The 22965-nt window shown below is 41.1% G+C and overlaps 1 protein-coding gene across 1 annotated transcript in view; it reads left to right on the forward strand.

Moving 5' to 3' along the window:
- The window catches only part of EHD4 (EH domain containing 4), a 35697-nt gene that overhangs the window by 7541 nt on the left and 5191 nt on the right, over nt 1-22965 (forward strand). The window contains exons 2-5 of the mRNA XM_086750251.1: nt 318-494; nt 5583-5680; nt 14035-14447; nt 18285-18449. Coding sequence (XP_086606377.1) covers nt 318-494; nt 5583-5680; nt 14035-14447; nt 18285-18449 — 853 coding nt within the window. The remainder of the gene's footprint in view (nt 1-317; nt 495-5582; nt 5681-14034; nt 14448-18284; nt 18450-22965) is intronic.

Genomic DNA, 22965 nt, shown 5'->3' on the forward strand with positions numbered 1-22965 from the left:
ACTGGGATCATTGGTAGAATCATCCGCTGGAGTGGTTCAGGTGCTGTGGTTGAGGGAATGCTTCTGCCCTGTTTTTCTAAAGGGATGTACTTTATCCTTTTACCTAGTTGTTGTGAAAAACTGGAATTCCGTTGTGTGGGGTTGTTTTTTTTTTTTCCCCCTCCCTAGTTAACAGAAATAATGAAATGCATGAAAAAATGTAATTTTATTATTCTAAGTGTGTATATCCTTGGGAATTTTCAAGAGCATTATAGGTATTTGCTTTTGCTATAGATCCAAGTCACTCATTCTCTTACCTTATGTATTCTCATCTCTAGATACCTGCTCGAACAAGACTTTCCAGGCATGCGGATTGGTCCAGAGCCTACCACGGATTCTTTTATTGCTGTGATGTATGGAGACTCAGAAGGCAGTGTTCCTGGAAATGCACTAGTTGTTGATCCTAAGAAGCCATTCCGCAAACTCAGCCGCTTTGGAAATGCTTTCCTGAACAGGTGAGATCTGTTTGCTTGCTTTCTTTTGATTTTTATGTTTAAATTTCTACTTGATAACTCTCTTCAGGCATCAATGGTTTTTTACTAAGTTTTTTTTTCTGCTGTATCTGCTTTGAATGTTATGGAATAAATATTTAAATACAGGCTGGAGCAGTGGCAGTTCAAGTGAATTAAGAAATGTAAAATGGCAGTATGAAGTAGGGTAGTACTAGCACAGAGCTGTGTACACTTGGTAAAACTTAAAAAAAATTAACAAGCTAAGGAGCAGTTATATATATTCAGTTATCAGAACAGAAAATCATTGTTAAAAACAGTTCACAGAAAACTGCTGAAATGCTCCACCAGCTAACTTTGTAAGGCATTACGCCAGCTGGAATTCAAGAACAGTTTGGGTACAAATTTCCCTGCTCAGTAAAACTGCAGATTAGTACTATTATTATAAACTAACATCCAAAAAAGGAAAAGAATTTTTCCCTTTGACACTGTCTTGTTCCTTTATGCTGGTCTCATCTTAATAAAGTTATGAATTGTTGGGGTATGTAAAAAGAACTACAAGAATGGAGAATATTTGAATATCCCTTCTGGATAAAGCACATATTCAAGCTGTTTAGTATTTAATTTTAGCCAGCTGGTCTTCAGGCAGCTCCATAGGCAAGGATGATAGCATTAGCTTCTGCATGGCTGCTGGGTATTTGCAAAAAAGAGGAGAGTTGTTCAGGGGCTGTGAATATCACCATGGTCAACTTAAGTATCAGGCTAAATATTTCCAGTTAAAAGTTATTAATAACTTCATTCACATTGTGTAAGCAGTCACCTTGTTTTCTTCCTGTATTTGGTGGTGGCTTGACATGGAGTCCTGGTTTTGCAAGCCAGTTAATCTAAATTGGTTCTCTTTTAACAATAAACTTTCCTGTTTGGCTGATAAACACTGGCATATGTGCTAAAAGTTCGTCATGTACAGTCTTATCTCTCACTGTGCTTATTCACAGAAGAAAGTTTATAGCTGCTTATAGTTGACGTTGCTATCACTTTGCTAAGAGATAAGATTATGTTCTGTGGGAAGCTGCAGTCAAGTCTCATTTTAAATAATAATTTTGTGGTCTAGGACCCCTTTCTGTGAGATTGTTGGCTAAGTATTGTCCTACAGATCACTGTTGTATTTCTCTCTTTCCCTACCATTGTGCTCTCTATGAACAGTTGATGTAATGATACTGTAAATAGTATTTTGCACAATATTCAAATATTGACACAGAGCATGTAATAATACCAAATGTTTATTTGGATGAATGGGTTACATAATTTTTTTGCTAAGTCATCTGTCTAGCTAGTTGTGTCAGGTCTTGAATCTTAGGCAAGCAAGACTGTTTGCTAGCTAAAAAGATGTACATTCAAAGTAACCAACTAAATTATTACAGTTCTTTTGGTGACTCTGGTATTGTTATATTGCAGTGCTGTAAGCAACCTTATCTTCCCCAACATTCACATTTGCTCCTTAGTTTTGCAGTGGAGTTCTAGGTGCTTATATTCCCCTAGCACCATGTTTGGTGTGCCACTCCGATCATATTGCTGCTTTTTCAAAACTGTAAAGTCATTTCTCTTTCCTACTTCACCTGCTTGGAAATGTCTTAGGCTTCATTTCAGTATCTTTGAGTAACTTCTTCCTGCCACCTTTACCTGCAATCATACTACATGTTTTGCTTTGCCTTCTGTCATTTGCCATACTGGCAGTGACAATGCTTTATAGCCAATGTTACTTTTTTTTTTTTTTTAATGATTTCACAATCCTAGTGTTTTGCTTTTGTGGAAACACTTAAGGTGCTACTTTTACAAGGCTATGGACACTTAGACTGTGAAGTCAAGTGCCCTTTTCATCTAAATGTAACATGAAAGGAAACAGTGACTGAGGTAATGGGGAAACTAAAACCAAACAAGAACACAGTAGCACAATCAAGGCTTGTACTTACTGATTAGCTGCATTAATTTATTGATCTTACCTTGCCTCTTTTTTCCATGACCCTGTCGTATTTTTTCCCCCTGTATCTCACTGCTTGTGACAGATGTCTCCATAAAGCCCTGAGTGTATAAACTTGTCTTTTATTTCTCCTGTGTACTTTTAAGGAAAGTTTGGGAGGAAGGGGTATGGGGACAGGACCCAGTGTGCCCTTGGATGCTGCTTAAAGTAAGTGAGGAAAGAATATTGCAGTATAGCAGAAGATCACGGAAATAAATTGGTGCTGCTGAGAAGAAAGACATGGTCCTGCGCTATTCTAATAGGTATCTGAATGGACACAAAAAGGAGTATAAAGTCTTACTAGATTCTTTGAGTCATCCAAAGTTAATTAAAAAAAAAAATCAACAGATTATTACAAAGTTGTTGATTTCATTTTTGCAAACAATGTAACTTATTTTTGCAAGGTTAGTATAATACTGCTGGTTTTCTCTAACAATAGTTTTAGAATAATATGAAAAACATTACAGTATCAAGGTGTCATAAGCAGTTACAGTCATCTCATTCACACAACTATTTTTATAAAGCTTTTCTTTGTGGAGGTCTGATGTCGTTAAGGTAGATAGTATGTAGTTTTGCTTTTTATGAGGCAGAACTTAAAAATCACACTTCATACGGGCCATGTTAGAAATAGTGGTGCAGAGCCAAATTTCAATGGCAAAAAGAGATATTTAGGTATAATTAGCATTACAGTTTTAAGTTGTCTGTAATGTTAGCCTCATGTAAGATTTTTAACCCATCTGTTGTCTTTAGATTATGGATATATTCTAAAACCTACACCCAGTTAATTCTGAGTTTATCCTTCCATTTTGTACCCTTTTCCTATATACTTTCCTCCTTCCTTTGCCACTTCTGACTGCTGCAAAGACTGCAATGTCTTTCCATTTCTGAGGCCTGTAGTTCTCTGTTTTCTTGCACAGCCTTTTCCAGCTGTCCCAATTTGGGTGATGTCTAAGTCAAAATACTGCTGTATTGTTCAGCTGAAATAATAGTGCCTGTTGTCTTGTAACATAGGCCTAGAAACATTTCAATGATACTGAACAAGTGCTGGGCTTTCTAAAGTGAAATACTATTTAAAAAAATACATGAAAATTCAGTTTTTACAGTGTTCCAAATTTATGAAAGCTACTTCATGTGATGTATGTTTTTGTAATGGTGGACATGGTCGAATGTATTTTCTTTGTTGCTTATGCATGTCCACAAAATGTGTTTGCTTTAACTTTAGGTTTTGGAAAGTTCAAAAAAATGTTATTTTATTCAATAGTACTTCACTGCTTTTTCAAAAGCATCTCTTTGAACTTGTAGAAAATTTGCTTTAGTGGAAAAGTTTCCTTCAGGATATGTAGTGTTTTCTACACCTGATGTTCCCATGAAGGAAAAAAAAAAACAACCAGCAAGGGTAGTGCTGTTTACATACGCTAAGGTTTTATCAAGCTAAGATGGCTGCTGTTTCCCTGTCCCCTCTTGAGTTTCAAGGAAGGACATAGGTGACACTGTTTTCTGTGGTACCCAAGAAGGGGTGCTGTGTGCTTTCATTACAGGCTCATTACTACAAGGTCACCTGAAAAACAAGGTGAAGTGTAAGAATTCTTTTCTTCCTGGTTTCCTTTGAATCATGTGGCTCATTATCCACGCAACAATAGCTTCAAAATTTTGATATATCTTACATTTTGTATCTGATATTTGACTACCTGAACTCTTCCTAACTCTGATTATTTTTGGTCTTAAAGTTCTTGTTTGACCTTCGTAAGGTTAAAATTTGCTGTCGGTGATATCTTATTTCTAAGTCTTCTAAAGCAATGGTTTAACGCAGGGCAGGGCAGCCATCTTAGCCTGCAGCTTACCCTGTGCCAGGCTGCCTCAGGGAGAAGGGCCGTTGTGCTGGCAGCTTCACAGGAGGAGGGTAGGTTACCTTGTGTGCTTGTTAGTACGGTCTTCAGTTGCTATCCAATAAGAAGATTAAACTCTTATGCAAATCTCTTAAAGACAGTTTATGATGAGAGGAGGTGAAGTTCTTCAGTCATGAGCTGTCCCAGAAGCATCAGAGCAGTTTGGATTTAACACAAGAAGTGTTCTGCGTAACTCTCAAAGGCCTAATGAATTATTTATTTTTCATAATACCACCATTGAATTTGTCTTCCATCACAGAGGCAGGTGATTGTTTAGAGCCTGCTGTGTGTAATTTGAACTCTCCATTCTGGCAGTGTGAAAGCTTTTGCTCAGTTTGTGGGAGAAATGCTGTTGTTTTTCAGTCCTCTGCAAGCCCCACCTAAGGAGGGTGGTGGGTTAGAGACAGGAACGGTTCAGACACTGCTGGAGCAGGTGAGAGGGTGACTTGCCAGTAACTGGAATATAAACATATCATCGGTGTGGCTTTCTGCCTGCTTACCTGTTCTTTTGAATCACTTTCAATTTCAGCAAAAGTTGGAGTACATGAAGAATTGTTTCTTGTGTATACTAATTTTAGTCCTAGCAAAATGTTTCGTTTTATGCAATCTTTTTAATGTTTCATGTACGTCCCATGTTGTTAGCTCTTGCAAAATTTGGAATTTTATCAGGACTTAAATATATGATTTTACAAGAATGGTTTGGGTTGGAAGAGACCTTCAAAGGTCATCTAGTCCAACCCCCCTGGAAGGAGCAGGAACATCTCCAACCAGATCAGATTGCTCAGAGCCCCATCCAACCTGGCCTTGAATGTTTCCAGGGATGGGGCATCCACCACCTCTCTGGGCAACCTGTGCCAGTGTTCTACCACCCTCATTGTAAAAATTTTTTTCCTAATATCTAATAGAAATCTACCTCCCTCTATTTTGAAACCATTACCCCTCATCCTGTCACAACAGGCCCTACTGAACAGCCTCTCCTCATCTTTCTTGTAGGCCTCCTTGAGGTACTGGAAGACTGCTATAAGGTCTCCCCAGAGCTGCCTATTCTCCAGGCTAAACAGCCCCAACTCTCTCAGCCTTTCTTCAAGACTTCAAGACTCAAGTCTTTCTAAAAACAGATACATAAAGGGACAATCTACATGTGAGCCAGAGCTATTGTTAATGTTTTTTTTCTGTCCTCCTTTCCTGCAGGTTCATGTGTTCTCAATTACCTAACCAGGTACTGAAAAGCATCAGTATCATCGACAGCCCTGGCATTCTCTCTGGAGAGAAGCAGCGCATCAGCAGAGGTCAGTTACAGAGCTTGAAAATAACTGAACTCACTAACTGTTTTTGCTGAACTGGACAGGTCATCATCCTAATCTATTGGGGGCCTGTTTTTGTGGTTTGGAGTGGTGGTGTGCCCCAAACTTTCTTACTACAAGGCCTATTAAACCCATGTTTTTAAGGCTGGAAGTAGGGTTTGGAATTCTTTCTCTTGAAAACTGGCGGGGTTGAGATTTCTATCATCCTGCTGCTATGGCTGCAAATGGCTACGATTGGTCTGGTGACTGATCGGTGCTTTGACAGTGCTAAGACAAAGCCTTATTTCCATCATTTTAATTGCTTTCCACAAAGTAATAATGAGTAGGCTCTTACATATACTGTTGAAGTTCATGAATGAAGAAATGTTTCATAATAGCTATAGCTCTTCAAGCTAGTCATGTTTAAAAAGTGAAAGTTTTGAGCTATAAGTAAGGTGTTTTTATTGCAAGCACAGCTGCTATTTTGCTTCTTAAGGTTGCTCAGTTGTGCCACATAATATATAATGTATATTTTTTCATATAATAATATGAATTTAGTGTAATTTTCAGTCAAAAGAGTTAAGTTAGCAGGAGGAAGAGGGAATGAGAATTTTTTTAAAATAAAATGAAAATTCTGTGAAGAGCTGAACCTTGTTTTTAATATGCTGTTTAATAAATTAGCCTTTAAGAAACTATTAAAACAAAACAGTGTGATGTAAATAACTTTCTTGGTTCCTTCAGCTGCATTTAACTGCATGTCAGAAGTTTCTGTGGAGTTGGAAATGGTAGTGTGTGGCTTATGCTGCCTTCTGTTTTCAGACTTTTGCTTAAGAAATGGAAACTTGTGTGTGTTTTCTGTCTGTGGGAGGGGGGAAATAAGTAATCAATTCATTAACATATCATACCTGGGATTTTCTGAGGAAATTCTGGAATGAGCGCAATATATGGCAGCTGTGCAACCATAATCTTGTCTTTGCATTGCATTGACAGAATAAGAGACTAACTTAAGACTGTGATCTAAACTGCTTGATTAGTAACCTGATGTACTAGATGTTTCTGGATTTTTTGTTCAGTGTCTGCATGTAATTTTTTTGTCCTCTTTATTGCTCGTATAGTCATGTAAAGCATTCATCACGGAGAGAGCTGTGTTTTCCTACACGTGATACACTGGTGAACTAGCAGAGGTGAACAGCAATGAGTGCTCTACATCTCTGCAAGCAAAGGCTAGAATGTTGTCAAACCAGATGAGTAAAACAGATACTGCAAGCTGGCACTCTTATTTCTAGGCAGAAATGACCAAGTGTATAACTAATAATCTTTAATCTTCTCGTAAGCTGTCCACAAAACAGTTAAGTCTCAGTTTACACAGAGAGTCTGATAAAAATCAAACATGGTCTTAAATCTCCTACTTCTACTTCTCTGTTTTGGATTCTAGCTCCCTTTTTCCTCCACCAAGAAAAGTCAAGCTCATCTTTCTCCCTCTCTGCTGCTTAAATCAAGGGAAAATGATGCTTGGCAGCATTCAGATATCTACTGTCTCTTCCATAACAGTATGGAAGTGAAGATGAAATAAGTAGAAAACTAGAGCAGCGTATTAATATGGCAGTGAAAAAATAAGCAATTGTGTCACAAAATTGAACACCATTAGGAACTGCTGTGGAAGTCCAAGACTTCACGTGTGGGACAGTTGTGTTTCACTCCAGGTTATGTTTCACTGGTAGTCCTGTGTTGCTTAAAGGACTGCGGCTCTTCACTGCCATCGAGGATTGCTCTTGTAACTTAACAAAATATATGACTGTTGTTCCTTTATTGCTTAGAATTCTTAATGGTATGTGTAATAGTTTTGCGTGGCAAGGGTTTGGTGGTGGGGAGCCTAGAGGGGTGGCTTCTGTGAGAAGCTACTAGAAGCTTCCCCTGTGTCCGATAGAGCCAATGCCAGCTGGCTCTAAGACGGACCTGTCACTAGCCAAGGCTGAACTCATCAGTGACAGTGGTAGCACCTCTGTGATAATATGTTTAAGAAGGGAAAGAAGTTGCTTTGCAGCAGCAATTGCAGCCAGAGAGAGGAGTGAGAATATGTGAGAGAAACAACTCTGTAAACATCAAGGTCAGTGAAGGAGGAGGAGGAGAAGGTGGTCCAGGCACCAGAGAAAAGATTCCTGTGCAGGCCATGGTGAAGCAGGCTGTCCCCCTACAGCCCATGGAGGCCCACGGAGGAGCAGAGATCCACCTGCAGCCTGTGAAGGAGCCCACACTGGAGCAGGTTTGCTGGCAGGACCTGTGACCCTGTGGGGGACCCATGCTGGAGCAGTCTGTTCCTGAAGGTCTGCACCTTGTGGAAGGGACCCACACTGGAGCAGTCTGTTCCTGAAGGTCTGCACCTCACAGAAGGGACCCGTGCTGGACAGTTTGTGAAGAACTGCGGCACGTGGGAAAGACTCGTACTGGAGAAGTGCATGGAGGACTGTCTCCTGAGGGAGGGACCCCACGGGAAGAGTGCGAGGAGTCCTCCCCGTGAAGAGGAAGGAGTGGCAGAGACAACGTGTGACGAACTGACCAGAGCCTCCATTCCCTGTCGCCCTGTGATGCTGGGGGGAAGTAGGTACAGAAAATCAGGAGTGAAGTTAAGCAGAGGAAGAAGGGAGGGATGAGAGGGATGATGTTTTAAGAATAGTTTTTATTTCTCATTATCCTACTCTGATTTGATTGGTAATAAATTCAGCTAATTTCCCCAAGTCGAGTCTGGTTTGCCCATGATGGTAATTGGTGAGTGTGATCTCTCCCTGCACTTATCTCGACCCATGAGCCTTTCCTTATATTTTCTCTCCCCTGTCCGGTTGAGGAGAGGGAGTGATAGAGCGGCTTTGGTGGGCACCTGGCATTCAGCCAGGGTCATCCTACCACAGTATGTACCTTATCAATTGATTTTATGGCTGAGCTGACCTGCCCTCTGATATGGTAGACTTTCACCTAAGTTGACAGTGCTCAGTCATAACCTCAAACTCTTATCTGTTTCACAGGCTTTAACTTGACTAGTTTGCATTTCATGATTTTTTGTTTTCCAATGTGTTAAGGATTGTCTTGAATATGCAGTTTGGCATAGTTATTTTTTCACAAATGTGGTTCTCCTGTATGCTGTTTAGCTTTAACCAGTGTGGTTGTACCATAAATAAAGTTTTAGGAGTCAGCTTTAGAGCACTGTTCTCTCTCTGTGCCCCACGTTTGCAGGGCAACTGCTGCCAAGATTGAGGTTTCATATTCTTAGGCATCAGCATACATGAAGTACCTACAAGTCACTGTATGGATGTACTGCATGCACCTGTTGCACGCTCTTAGGATTAGGCAATACTGCACTCACCCATGTCTCGAATACTGCATAGTCAGATGCGCTCTTGTATATGACTTTTGGGCTGCTTATGCAGTTTCCATACAGGTGGTTTTGTGGAGTACAAACTTGATTTTCCTGTGGTGTTGCACACAGCAAGGCCTGTCTGACCTGCTTCCTGAAGGAGCTGGACTGACTTCAACATACTTATGCTATAAGTCCTAATTTAGCAGGTTTTGGAGTTGCTTAGATTCCTTTTTAAATTACCTTTCTAGAAATTCAGCTTGTTTCTAACATTGGTGAGCAGCAACTTTTCGTATTGGTGATGTTTTAATGTGTTTGAGGGAAGAAAAACATTACAAGACCTCAGTGTAAAACCTTCACTCTTTGCTGTTGGTGATTTTTTCCATCTTCCCTTGAGCAATTGCTTAGCTATTTATCTGTGAATGGATGTAACACCTGCATAATGATATAATTTGACAAGTATCACTAGGAGTAGGGTGAAGCCTTCTGAGACCAACAAAGCAATCAAATGTTAACTTACAGTTTTAAAATGCAGGAAAACAGTGAAGGAACTGTGTGAAAATAGAGGATGTGCGCTACTTCCCAGCATGTTTTCTTTATAACTCTGGAAAGCATCCAGGCCGTGGATGAAGGAACTGATTGCTTTCTGAAGGATCAAAAATATAAACAGTGCAACCTTCAAAGCCGTCTCTCCTGACACACCTTTCCCGCTCCTGTTGTCAGCAGGAGGTTGTGCCAGAAGCTTCCTGCTTCTCAGTTCAGGGGCTGTGCAAGTGGCTGGAGGATTCGAATGTGCAGATGTGTGCCAGCATTGTCCTCAGCCAGACAATGCCTGTCGCTGTGCTGCTTCTACAGCATCACTGGTGACGTTCACAAAGCCCACATCTGACAGAAATGTGCATATAATCTGCAAGATTTGGAAGGAGCAGTGAGCGTAAGGAGAGGATGAAGGAGAAGCAGAGTGTGGGGAGGAGCTTCTTTGAGAAAGGAAGGAGGGGTTTGGTTCATGATTGAGTGGCATGAAGGCAAGGGCTTCAAGAAGTATGGGGAAAGAACTCAGGAAAATGGAGGATATTGGTTAGCTTGCATTTTTAGAACTGGAGTTACTTAAATATAGATAACTTTCTCTGTTCAGTTTGGCTTGTGAAAATGTAGTCATGGATTAAGTAAGATGATGTATATAGTTGCAGCATTGTGTCAGGCTTTCCCTTGCAGTGAGACACTGTACATTCTCCTTAGGAACAATCCACCAGCAGGAGTGCAGGAAGAGTGTTATCCAGGAGTGCCGGATTGAGCCAGGCTTTCATTAACGTAACTGGAAACGTCCACACGGACAGCAAAAAGTGCATCTTTCCTGGTGGGACTGAGCTCCATTTGAAAGACTGAGAAGCTTAGGTGCTCACCTGTGGCAAAGCATTAGAAGAACAGCAGATGGGGCATGGGGAAAAGTCTGGTCTTGTCCACGTACGAATTGTGTGTTGTAGCTTTGGTTGTGTGGTACTTACACAGCAGTGGCAGGTGAGATCGCTCCAGCACTCTGCCCACCTCTGATTCATCTGGTAAGTGGGTACCGTTCTCTGAGTTCGGAGGCTCTTCATTGCAGCATTCATCTGAGAGGCGCCTCTCTTCTGCCGTGCCAGTAGCACCAGCCCCAGGGGTGGAAGAACTGGACGCTTTGCCTGTCTCTGCTTGCAGAGGATGAGTGGAACCCATCAACCCTCCCTAATTGTTTTCTGAATTGCAGAAACTCTGGGAGATGGTATTGGGGCATGTCAGAAATTATTTACCTTGGGCCCACAAAGGAAGGCTTACCGTTTGTTTAAATGTTTATTAGTAACTGGCACAGAAAATTGACCCACGCTCATACTGCGTGATTGCACAGCTTTATCTTTGAGTATGGCTGGTGACTGTCATGCACGGGGCTGGTGCTTTTTCCTGTGCTAATGATCATTCCTCTCATCGGTGTTTTCAGAGCTGGTAGCCATGTGCAATTTCTCTCCAACTTTTTCATCTCTTCTGCATTGTTTCATTTTGGTCCCTCTGTGATCTCTGCTCAGCCCATTACTGATGCCTGACAGTTATGTCTCTGTCAGAGGCACCACCTGGCTCCCTCCCTGCAGCTTGAGAGAAGCTCAAGAGCTCTGCAGTGCTGCTGGTGGATCGTGGCTTTCCTGTGTCCCTTAGCTGGATACAAGGCTGACTTGTGACTTTCTAATAATGCATTTTCAAGTAGATGTACCTGGTGAGACACAGATCCTCAGGCTGGTTGTAATTACTGACACCAGTCATTGGCAACAAAACTTTGAAGAAATAGCAACAGCAGAGCATAATCAACACCAGAATTTTTTGGTCAAGTTTTCAAAACTGATCAGTGTTAACCTAGAACTGCTCAACTTTGAAAACCCTCATCCGCACACATGTACTGTATGTGACAGGATCCTAAATGCATTGTGTCTCAGTGCTGAAATACTTAACCACATGCCACTTTGTTGTAGTTCATGTATACTCTAATGTGTAACCACTGAATCTGTATATAAAATAGGTTCACTTCTAATGAAAAATTTTCATTAAAATTAATAGATTTTTTCAGATTTTTAATGAGGTCTTTTTCTTATCCATTTTCAACAAGTGGACTTTTCTTTCTCAAGGCAAATGCTTCATTAATATTTCATTCATATATAAATGTATTGCTAGTTAACATACACTTGACTGTACAATTGTTTTTACAGTTCAAAATCATCAAATATGTGTTGGAAATTTATGTATTTATTTAACTAGCCTTATAAGTCACCTCACATATCCATTTGTGGAAAACGTACTAGAATTTAATTTGCTTAATTCTGCAATTTTATGTATTTCCTTTCAAGCATATTTCCTTCTACATAAGTGAAATCAAAACAGGTTATTGCATAGCTCAGATTTGTGCACTGTTGCAACTGTGTTGTGACGTGCAAGTGATACACAAGATCTTGCTTCTCCCTTTTCTTTCCTTCTAATTTTTTTGTTAAGATAAATTATTCATATTGGTTTTGAGTAGATTGTTAGTGTAAAGTGAGAAGAGTTCTCTTCCAGCTGTGTTTTGTGCAGCTTTCCTCCTTGCTCCCACCTTTCATCTCACATTCAGCCCTTTAGGAGCTGGTCACAGGAAAGAATGTGTGAAAGCACCAGAGCAGCATTATCTGAAAAGGGGACAGATTTTACATTCCTTACAAAGTAATCCTTTTAATGGGAAAGGTTATGTTGACTTTTTTTTTTTTAATAGCCAGTTAATGAGTCTCACCTGGATCCTTTTGGATCCTAATAACACCTTTTTAACATAGCCCTCTCCTTTCAGTTTGATGTGTCTGTGCTGGATTTTTAGTGAAGTTTTATGATCCCTGTCTTTTTGTAGGGGGAGAGGGAGGCATGGAAAACAGGTAACTGGAAGACATTTTCTTGCTGTTAACTAGAGTTTCTGGATTTCATTTCATATGCTATTTGTAATTTTTAAACAAAAGATTTAAAACCGAGTTCTTTCCTGTGTTGCTAAACATGCACAAGTATGCTCCATGACAAATCTAGAGTTCACAATTTTTTTCTTTTACTGTCATGTGTGTCTGCTTTTCTTGATGTTGGCCTCAGTCAGGTTCTACTGGAAAGCAAAAAAAAAAAAGCTGATCTGCTTGAGTTCCCTGTTAAAGACCAACAACTTGCTGGTATAATGAACAATTACTTGACTGAGGCAGCATTGTTTTAAGAAAAGCTAAGCAACTTTACAGTGTCCCCACAGCCTTTAATTTATACTGTTTAAAAGATGCTAGGGAGAATGAGGAGTGGTGAAAAGTCTTTTGCTTGTATCTGGACACGGTATATGAAGTGTTCAGATAATTGGTTTGTGTATGAGTAGTTTAAGTGAGTTTTCTTTGCTGGGGGATTTTAAAGGCTTATCGTGCACAGCTGAGAATCGACCAAAGACGTGCTGGAGGGCTCACTGGTGGTAACTCAGCTTTCTTTGCTGTTAACATGTAAATATGTGCTGCTGGGAACAAAACTGTTGATTCTACTTGGATTACTTTACACCAGTCCTGAATTTTGACTGCTCTCTCTTTTAGCTCTGGTTTGTTTCTGAGAGGAAAAGGAGGGGTGGGATGTCAGCTCCCAGCTCATACCTTGCTGTTCCTTACTTAAACAAGATGAGACACATCCATGCCAAGCCCAGTGCCACGTCATGGGTGGTGACTCGCTGTGGATTAATGTGTCACTTCTGAATAAGGAGTTCCTGAATGCTGTTTGTTGTGTGGATTAGGTACCAGCTGCACTTTTTAAAAAATTAGTTCAAACAGGTGCTACAAATAGGCTTTCCTTTAGAACACCAAAAAATTTGTTTCAGATGATCAGAAAGGTCACTGCCCGTGTTCTGTTACCTGTCATGTCCCCAAAGCCATCAGCAACACAGGCACATTACTTGCAAATTGTATCTCTGAGTCTGCTGTGGCAGAAATAACAGCAAGTGTTGCAATGCAAGGAGAGATAACTTTGGAAATTGTTTTAAAATCCAAATATTTTTGGTTGCTGACTTAGGCTGGACCTGTGCTGTCTTCCTTGTTTGTACAGATAGGCAGTGCTACCAAAGTGGTCAGTGTTAACAGTGGTGAAGAGAGCTTGTGATAAGAGTCCCACAAACCTGCTTAGCTTGAGTGCTGTTCTGGAGCCAGAACTCCTGGGAAGAGGCAAACATGGGTGTGAGATGGTAACTCACAGTGGCACAAAAGATAGTGAGATAAGAGATGGATGGCAAGGTTGAGAGAAGGGCAGTGTTAAAAGCAAAAGATGATAAGAGTGAGAGGGGTCCAAGGAAATGTGGGATACAGTTGCCCTGACCTCATTGTCCACAAACACTCTCCTTTAGGGGGTCCATCTCCTCTTTTTCCCCCAGGTAGATGCTATGATCTTGTTCTCTATCCCCAGCCCTACCTTCTCTGAGACTCACTTTCCTGAATGGTAGGACTGTAATAGTGTATTTTTCCTTCAGGCTATGACTTCTGCCAAGTTCTCCAGTGGTTTGCTGAGAGGGTCGACCGCATCATCCTTCTTTTTGATGCCCATAAGCTGGATATATCTGATGAGTTTTCAGAAGCTATTAAGTCATTCCGGGGCCAGGATGACAAGATCCGAGTGGTGCTTAATAAGGCCGACCAAGTGGACACACAGCAGCTGATGAGGGTCTACGGTGCGCTGATGTGGTCCCTGGGAAAGGTGATTGACACTCCAGAGGTGCTGCGGGTCTACATTGGTTCCTTCTGGGCCCATCCTCTCCAAAACACAGAGAATCGAAGACTCTTTGAAGCAGAGGCACAGGATCTTTTCAAGGATATCCAGAGTCTCCCACAGAAGGCTGCTGTGCGGAAGCTCAATGATCTCATTAAGAGGGCAAGGCTTGCAAAGGTAAGAAAAGATAAGAAACCTAAATTAATTGAATGAGCAGTTTCTTCTGTCTCTTTTAGTGTGCCCTTTCTCACCCTTCCCAGTGTTTCTTTACCTATACACTGTGTGTTTTTCAGGAAATGGCTTGAATTGTCCATTTTTCGAGGAAGAGGTAGTCATGCAGGACATAGAAGCAAGTAGGAGGAAATCAGGACTTGTACTGGGATGCCTCCCTGACTTTAGAGAAGGGATTTGATACTTTTCAGGCCATTAAAGCTATTGTTTGCTTGGTAGGAAAGTGAATTTTTTTTTTATTTTTATTTTTTTACACTGTGCAGTGAGGTAATCTCAATGTTCCTTTTTGGAGGTAAACTACCTTTTTTTTTTTCTTTTTAATGATAGGTGGTATGTAGAGAACACTTAAAGAAAAAAGAAAGAGGGGCAAAAACCCACAACCAAAACTATTCACATGCAACCTTCCGTATGCTCTTTTGCATATTAATGTTTTAATGCATACTGTCAGTCAGCTGTTGTGAAAAAACACTGACTAAATGCATTTATGTTACACCCTGGAATACAAGACTGATTAAAAGCCTCACTCTTCGTGAAGCACAGATATTAATGAATTGGAGAGGTGCTTGTGCATTAAGTTAAACGTTTGAGCCTCTCAGATTATATCTTCTTCATTCCTAGTCACAGAGACACTTGGGTGCTACAGGCTTTGTGTCGTCATATCCAGAAAAACCTATCTCTCGTTATCCAGGAACATGAGTTATGTGCCCTACTGTAGGTAGCCCCTGTCACCGTTCCCTTCGTTTTTTGACTCTGGAGGAGTACATGCATTGTGTGCAACTTAGAGTCACTAACCTAGCATGCATGGACAGGCTGTGTGACAATGCTGTGACAGTCTACAGCTGACTGTTGAAAACCTGTTTAATTTTTTTTGTAGGTCTCTAGTTATCTTTGATGAATGAGTGAAAGTCCCTTTAAAGCTTTGTGAATTATCGCCAAGTTTTAATTACCTATTTGTAAAGCCCTCTGGTCATATTTTACACTAATCTTCAGACCTCTTGCTTAACAACACTGGCTTCATCAGTCCTTCTCACAGCCTGACTAGAATAAGCTTTGGTTGCAGTCTGAAATATTTCTTTGCCTGTTTCTCTGATTCAGCAGTGAGTTTCTTCTATTGTAGCACTGCAGCCACTGTTATTATAATAGTTAAAAGCACTGCCAGGCTTCTTGTTGTTTTGAAAAGCTCAAGAATAAAATGAAAATTGGGGATTCAAAAATTACAGTTTCTCATTTGGAAGACTGGAAAAGAAGGAAAACTAACCTCAGAAATACTTGGGGAGAAAGCTGGTGGTACCAGACAGAAATTCTAATTTCCTATACAGTTATCAAATGGAATGCAAGTTGAGTAAATGCAGTTGTCTTGGAACACGTTTTCGTGTGGACTTCTAAGCAAAAATGAAGAGGACTTGCACTTACATTGATAAAAGAATAGTCATGTGGGGATGTATACCACTTCCTATTTTGGCTTAATTAACTCTCTGAATATCATGATACACTTAAATTTTGGGGGGTTTTCTTCTGGACTGGGCTTTAGGACACCCTGTAGCAGTTAATTCTTTGAAAATTCTGTTTCAAATCACGTTCCTGATGATGTTGTGTTACAAGTTGCTACGATCTCAGTCTGTTTTGTGGATGTTGTTGGTAGCTTTTTGCTTTCTTTTGTTACAATTGTTCTGGAAGTGGAAGTGTCAGATGGATTGTCTTTAGTTTGTTTTTTTTTATGTACTGCTAAATAAAAATGCATAAAGATGAATACAAAATACAATGCTCATAGTACATGCTAATTAGACAGGTATAGAAGGGGAATAAACTATTTATCTGCAGGAAAGCAGCACTGTAATCTTTCCAGTGTTATCTTTCTGTCTTCCAAACTGAACTTAAAGTACACTCAGAAGTCATTTTTCACAACACTGCACGGTATTTTCTTTTGTCCTATTTCTATGCCACTCCTTTCTTAATCTCTTTGAAAATATTTACAGTAACCAAAACTAAAAGCAAACTGTTAACTTACTGTCAAATTTGGGCACTAGGCTGCTTTTTTTAGTCCTGTGACTCACTGTCCCATTTTGAAGATGGAAACTGTTCTTATCTATAAGAAACACATGTGCATACTGGCAAACCTTAGACCACTTAGCATACACATGTCAAACTGTTAGTGCTTGTGAACTATGCACATACTTTTCTGGTTTTGATAGAAGTATTACTTTAAATGTAAGATCCATAAAATTACTTGCAATCATTTATAAACTGTCTTAGAAATATCCTTGCTGAATCAGCTCTGTCATTCTGGAGAAATACTCGTATCTAACATATTGGAAAATGTCATGTTTTTATGCAGAAACTCTACTTTTTTATGCTGTTTATTTTTTTTTCCCTCATCTGTATAAATTTATATTTATCTGCATTTAAAATGCATGCACTTTTTTAGGTATGAGGAAGTGGTGTTGTGTGAAAATTGTGATCTTAAGACATGCACTTTTTTCCTACTAATGCTTTTTTGTGGTTGTCTGTGTTCCCCCAGTCTTTGAAATTTCAGCTTTTTATTGCTCAACGGTTTGATAGACATTTTTTAACTTTTTTTTTTTTTCTGTGCGTGTGAAAATTGTAAGTAACTTCTGTTTTGAGAACAGTTGCATTATTTTCTAACGAAGAAGGACCCGAGTTCTGTAAAGATTTATCCTGTTGTGGAGCTCATTTGACTTCAGTGGTCTTGGCTGGGTCAGAGCTTAGGAAAGCAGTTTTATTGTGTCAAATTGTGATAGATGTGCATTGCTTCTAAAAGAAGGGTGCCCCTGCACAGTTCCCTTTCATGTGCAGAATGAGTATCAGTGTCCACACAATGAGCTAGTGAACTCACCTCAGTTAAGAAGTGCAACCACCATTTCTGTCCTAGACCAGATCATGCGCAGTGTGGCCAAGCAGATCCTCTTGGTGGTGAATGTTGGTGGGAGGGTGGTAAAAGAGAAGAGGTGAATGGTTCAGGGTAAGGGTGGAAGGAGAGTGCATGGGCAGAATGCATGTTTTGATGGCAGTGCTGGATTATCTTGATCATGGCAGATGGGAAACTAAGAGCTCTGCAAGTATCTCAATGTGTTTTAGGACTTGTCATCCTAAATTAGTATCTTTCCTTACATGCTGAAAAGGCTCTACTTTTCTCGCTAAGGCTTCACAAGGCAACCATGGCATGCTGTTCTGATAGTATACTGGTGGCTCTGTCATCCTCTGGTGGCTGCATAAATATAGACTTATAGGTACTCACTTTTCTGGGAGTAAATAGGTAGGAATGCAGTCTCGCTTCAGTTAGATAGCCCTGCAACTTAGCATACGTGGATTACTTGAGGCATTATCCCATTGCTTCTCACAATAATGGAAATGGAGTTACAAATCTCTGCCACTGAGACAGGTGGACTGGTATGGCTGGCGCTCTGTGTATGATCCATGCATGTAGTGTTAGGATGTGGTTTTGGGGGCCTTGCTTTTTCTCTCATTGTTGGTACTGATAGAATGCTGTACCATGCTTCTCCTTAAACTGCAAGTGTGCATCTGTATTTCTTTTAAATGTGTTTGCTTCTTCTCTGTCCCTCAAAGGAATACTGAAAGCAGCAAAGCTAGTTGATAACTGTTCATGTAGATGTGAAGTTCCAGAAGCAATTGTTGGTAATATCGTGTCCTTAAACTGACTTAGGAAAACGTATTATTTCTGTTTCTTTTTGTGACCTTGGTGAAGAACACTAATCTTAAGTGTTGAAAAACAGTAGTATTGATTTCAGTTTTGCTACTTCTTAGGTCCATGCTTATATCATCAGCTACCTGAAAAAAGAAATGCCAACTGTATTTGGGAAAGATAACAAGAAGAAGGAACTGATCAGCAGATTACCAGAGATCTACATCCAGCTGCAAAGGGAATACCATATATCAGCAGGGGACTTCCCTGAAGTCAAGAAAATGCAGGTAAGATGATAGATTACAGTTCCACTGAAATAATACTAACTTTCCAACAGAATTGCCAAATTGGAAAAGGTAGGACAGAGTATTTCAGCATTCTAGTTTAGGGTCTTCAGCAGCAGAGCAGCTGAAGTGACAATCAATCGTATCTGTGCTGGGGTTAGCATGACTCAGAAGCAGTGCAGAACAAAAAAAAATTGGTAATTTGCTTAGTGTGCATCCACTGATACAGGACTATAGAAATTGCCATAATGAATCAGACTTCCTGTCCTTTTAGTTAATATTTGATCCCTCATGACAGATAATACTAGAGGTTATGTGCAAATAGAATCACAGAATCGTAGAATGGTTTGGGTTGGAAGGGTCCTTAAAGAACATCTAGTTCCAATGCCCCTTGCCATGGGCAGGGACACCTTCCACTAGACCAGGATGCTTAAAGCCGCATCCAGGCCTGACCTTGAACGCTTCCAGGGTTGGGGCATCCATAGCTTCTCTGGGCAACCTGTTCCAGTGCTTCACCACCCTTGCAGTAAAGAATTTCTTCCTTATATCTAATCTAAATCTACTCTATTATAGTTTAAAGCTATTATCCCTTGTTCTGCCACTTCATGCCCTTGTCAAAAGTCCCTCTCCAACTTTCTTGTAGGCCCCCTTTAGCTACTGGAAGGCTGCTATAAGGTCTCCCTGGAGCCTTCCCTTCTCCAGGCTGAACAGCCCCAACTCTCTCAGCCTTTCTTCATAGGAGAGGTGTTCCAGCCCTCTGATCATCTTCATGGCCCTCCTTTGGACTTGCTTCAGCAGGTCCACGTCCTCCTTTTGTTGGGGGTCCCAGAGCTGAACACAATACTCCACATGGCATCTCACAAAAGCAGAATAGAGGGGGAGAATCAGCTCCCTTGACCTGCTGGCCACACTTCTTTTGATGCAGCCAGGATACGGTTGGCTTTCTGGGCTACAGGCACAGATTACTGGCTCATGTTGAGCTTCTCATCAACTAGCATCCCTAAGTCCTTCTCCTCAGGTGTATTCTCTATCCATTCTCTGCCCAGCCTGTATTTGTGTCTGGGATTGCCACGACCCACATGCAGGACCTTGCACTTGGCCTTGTTGAACTTCATGAAGTTTGCATGGGCCCACCTCTCCAGGCTGCCAGGGTCCCTCTGGATGGCATCTTTTCCCTCCAGACTGCACCACACAACTTGGTGTCGTCAGCAAACTTGCTGAGGGTGCACTCTATCCCACTGTCTGTGTCACTGACAAAGATGTTAAACAGGGTCGATCCAAATACTGAGTCCTGAGGAACGTCACTTGTCACTGGTTTCCTCTTGGACGTTGAGCTGTTGACCACAACTCGTTGAGTGCAACTATCCAGACAATTCCTTATCCACTGAGTGGTCCGTTTGTCAAATCCATGTCTCTCCAGTTTAGAGATAAGGATGTCACACAGGACAGTGTCAAATGCTTTGCACAAGTCTAGGTAGATGACCCTTATCCCCTCTGCCCTTATCCACCAGTGCTGTAACTCTATCATAGAAGGCCACCAAATTGGTCAGGGATGATTTGCCCTTAGCAAAGCCATGTTGGCTGTCACCAGTCTCCTCCTTATTTTCCATGTGCCTTAGCATGGTTTCCAGGAGGATTTGCTTCATGATCTTGCCAGGCACAGAGGTGACACTGACTGACCTGTAATTCCTCAGGTCTTCTTTGTTTCCCTTTTTAAAAATGGGGGTTATGTTTCCCCTTTTCCAGTCAATGGGAGCTTCACCAGCTGCCACAGCTTCTCCAATATGAGGGACAGTGGCTTAGCAACTTCATTCACTAGCTCCTTCAGGACCCACAGATGCATCTCATCAGGTCCCATGGACCTGTGCGCCTTCAGGATCCTTTCATGGTCTTGAACATGGTCTTCTCCTATAGTGGACAGTTCTTTATTCTCCCAGTCCCTGCCTTTGCTTTCTGCAACTTGTGCAGTGTGACTAGAGCACTTGTCAATGAAGACTGAGGCAAAAAAGCCTTTTCCATGTCCTTGCTAACCAGGTCTCCCCTTTCTGTCCAGAGGGGGCTCATGTTTTCACTAGTCTTACTTTTATCCCTGACGTACCTACAGAAGCTTTTATTTTTCACCCTTGACTTCGCTGGACAGATTTCATTCTGTCAGGGCTTTAGCTTTCCTAACCTGATCCCTGGCTGCTCAGACAATCTCCCTGTATTCCTCCCAGACTGCTTGTCCTTGCTTCCACCCTCTGTAGGCTTCCTTGTGATTTTTCAGTTGGTCCAGGAGCTCCTTTTTCATCCATGCAGGCCTCCTGGTATTTTTGCGTGACTTCCTCTATGTTGGCATGCATCCCTCCTGAGCTTGGAGGGGGAGATCCTTGGATATTAACCAGCTTTATTAGGCTCCTCTTCCCTCCAGAGCTTTATCCCATGGTACTCTACCAAGCAGATTCCTGAAGTGGCCAAAATCTCCTTTTCTGAAGTTCAGGGTAGTGAGCTTGCTGCGCACCCTCCTTGCTGTGCTAAGGATCTTGAACTCCACCATCTCATGGTCACTGCAGCCAAGGCAGCCTTTGAGCTCCACATTCCCCACCAGCCCCTCCTTGTTGGTAAGAACAAGGTCCAGCATAGCACCTCTCCTCGTTGACCCATCTGTCACTTGAAGAAGGAAGTTATCATCAACAAATTCCAGGAATGTCCTGGATTGCTTGTGCCCTGCTGTGTTGTCCTTCCAACAGATACCAGGGGGCCTGAAGTTCCCCAGGGCTTGTGACTGTGAGGCTGTTCCTATCTGTCTATAAGGGCCTTCATCTGCCTCGTCCTCCTGGTCGGGAGGCCTGTAGCAGACCCCCACTGCGATGTTGCCTGTCTCTGCCCTCCCTTTAATCCTGACCCATAAGCTCTCTGTCAGCACCTCATCCAGCCCCAGGCAGAGCTCCATGCACTCCAGCTGGTCGTTGACATAGAGGGCGACACCTCCTCCTTGTCTCCCCTGCCTGTTCTTCCCAAAGAGCCTGTATCTGTCCGTTCCAACACTCCAGTCACAGGAGCCATCCTACCACGTCTGCTTGGTAAATGAAGTGGAAGTGGACACTTACAGGTTAAGCTGGTTCTTGCTTTGTGTCCTGAATGTGGCTGTTTATCTCTTCTGAAAATGATACCTTTTAGTTTTTTCTTGTTAATTTGAGCTTGAATTCTATGAAGAAGAGATAGAAGTTCTCTGTTTATGTGCTTATTGTTAATTTTTAAATACTTGTTGTCTCTTGCTACTCTTTTGAACTTTATGCAATCTTAGTAGCAACTTTCTGTCATTTTTTCACCTTTTTATTTCTGTGCTCTGATTTGATGTAAGTTGTTTAGAGAGTATCCTAGGGAAGAACAGCTAATGTTGTGTTAGCAATGCTTTTCAATTTATTCTTTAAGCCTTGATTTGCAACTTTTGGATCTCAGATCATAGGCTTCTTAAATGACCTTGGAATTAGAAGATAATTTGCTTGGAAGCTGAAGAACAAAATCAGGAGCCTGCAATTTGGTCTGACTGTGAGCTAGTCATGAGTGTGGTGGAGGATGTTTTCCAGATTGACACTTGCCTATCATTCTGACAATTTACGTGATACGCTTACATTGCTAATTATAGAGAGTAATGGCTGGCTGATTAACCTGTCTATAGGGATACACAAATTTATGAACTAAAAGATTTCACTTGGGAATCAAATGTTTGCATGAGACAGTAAATTATAGATGAAGCACAAGATCTACTTCAGCTCGGTTTTCACAGGCAGGATTGTTGAAAGGGTTTAATGAGTTAGGCTTTAAAAGGGGGTTGTGTGGCAAAAGTTTATGCTTTCTTCCATTGCAACTTTTGTTAGTGATGCAAAATGAAAGAATGAGAGGTGATCACTTACCGGTTCAAATATTGAAACAAAATTTGAATGGAACTTTTATCAAACTGATAGTGCATGTTGCTAAGCCTCAGCAGCAGATGGCAGCAGATATATACATGGGAGATCAGTCACTTCTGTAATGAGGAGCAAAATTCAGAGAAAACAAAATAGTGCCAAAACAGATAGCAGATCTGACCTTTACTTTCTAAGACTTTTTGCATATCATAAGTTTATACTGATCAGTTGCTGTAAATCAGATGATTGTGTATAAATGTCACCTGAACAGAGTGGTGGTTGTCTGTTGGCAGTTTCCTCCGAGAAATCCAAAGTTCTGTGTGCATGGGCAAAGCCACTTGCCTGTGCTTCAGGTTTCTTGAGTTCATATCATTGTAGTTCTGATATGTGTAGGAGCAGCTTCTTGATGTGATAGATGTGATTTGTTAAAGCAGGTTAACAACATTTTGAGAGGGATTTTGGGGGAGGTGGTTTGGGATTGGTTTGGTTTTTTTTTAAACAGTTTCCAATGTAACTCTCTTTTTCCAGTAGCATTTTGCACGTAGAAATAATTTAATAATTGTCTAAAGCATTTTTAATTTTTCAACACTGCTGTAAAACATGCTTGGGCTTGTATTTGAATAGCACAT

Source organism: Chlamydotis macqueenii, chromosome 5 (genome assembly GCF_036417535.1).
Source record: "Chlamydotis macqueenii isolate bChlMac1 chromosome 5, bChlMac1.mat, whole genome shotgun sequence".
Classification (NCBI taxonomy): domain Eukaryota; kingdom Metazoa; phylum Chordata; class Aves; order Otidiformes; family Otididae; genus Chlamydotis; species Chlamydotis macqueenii.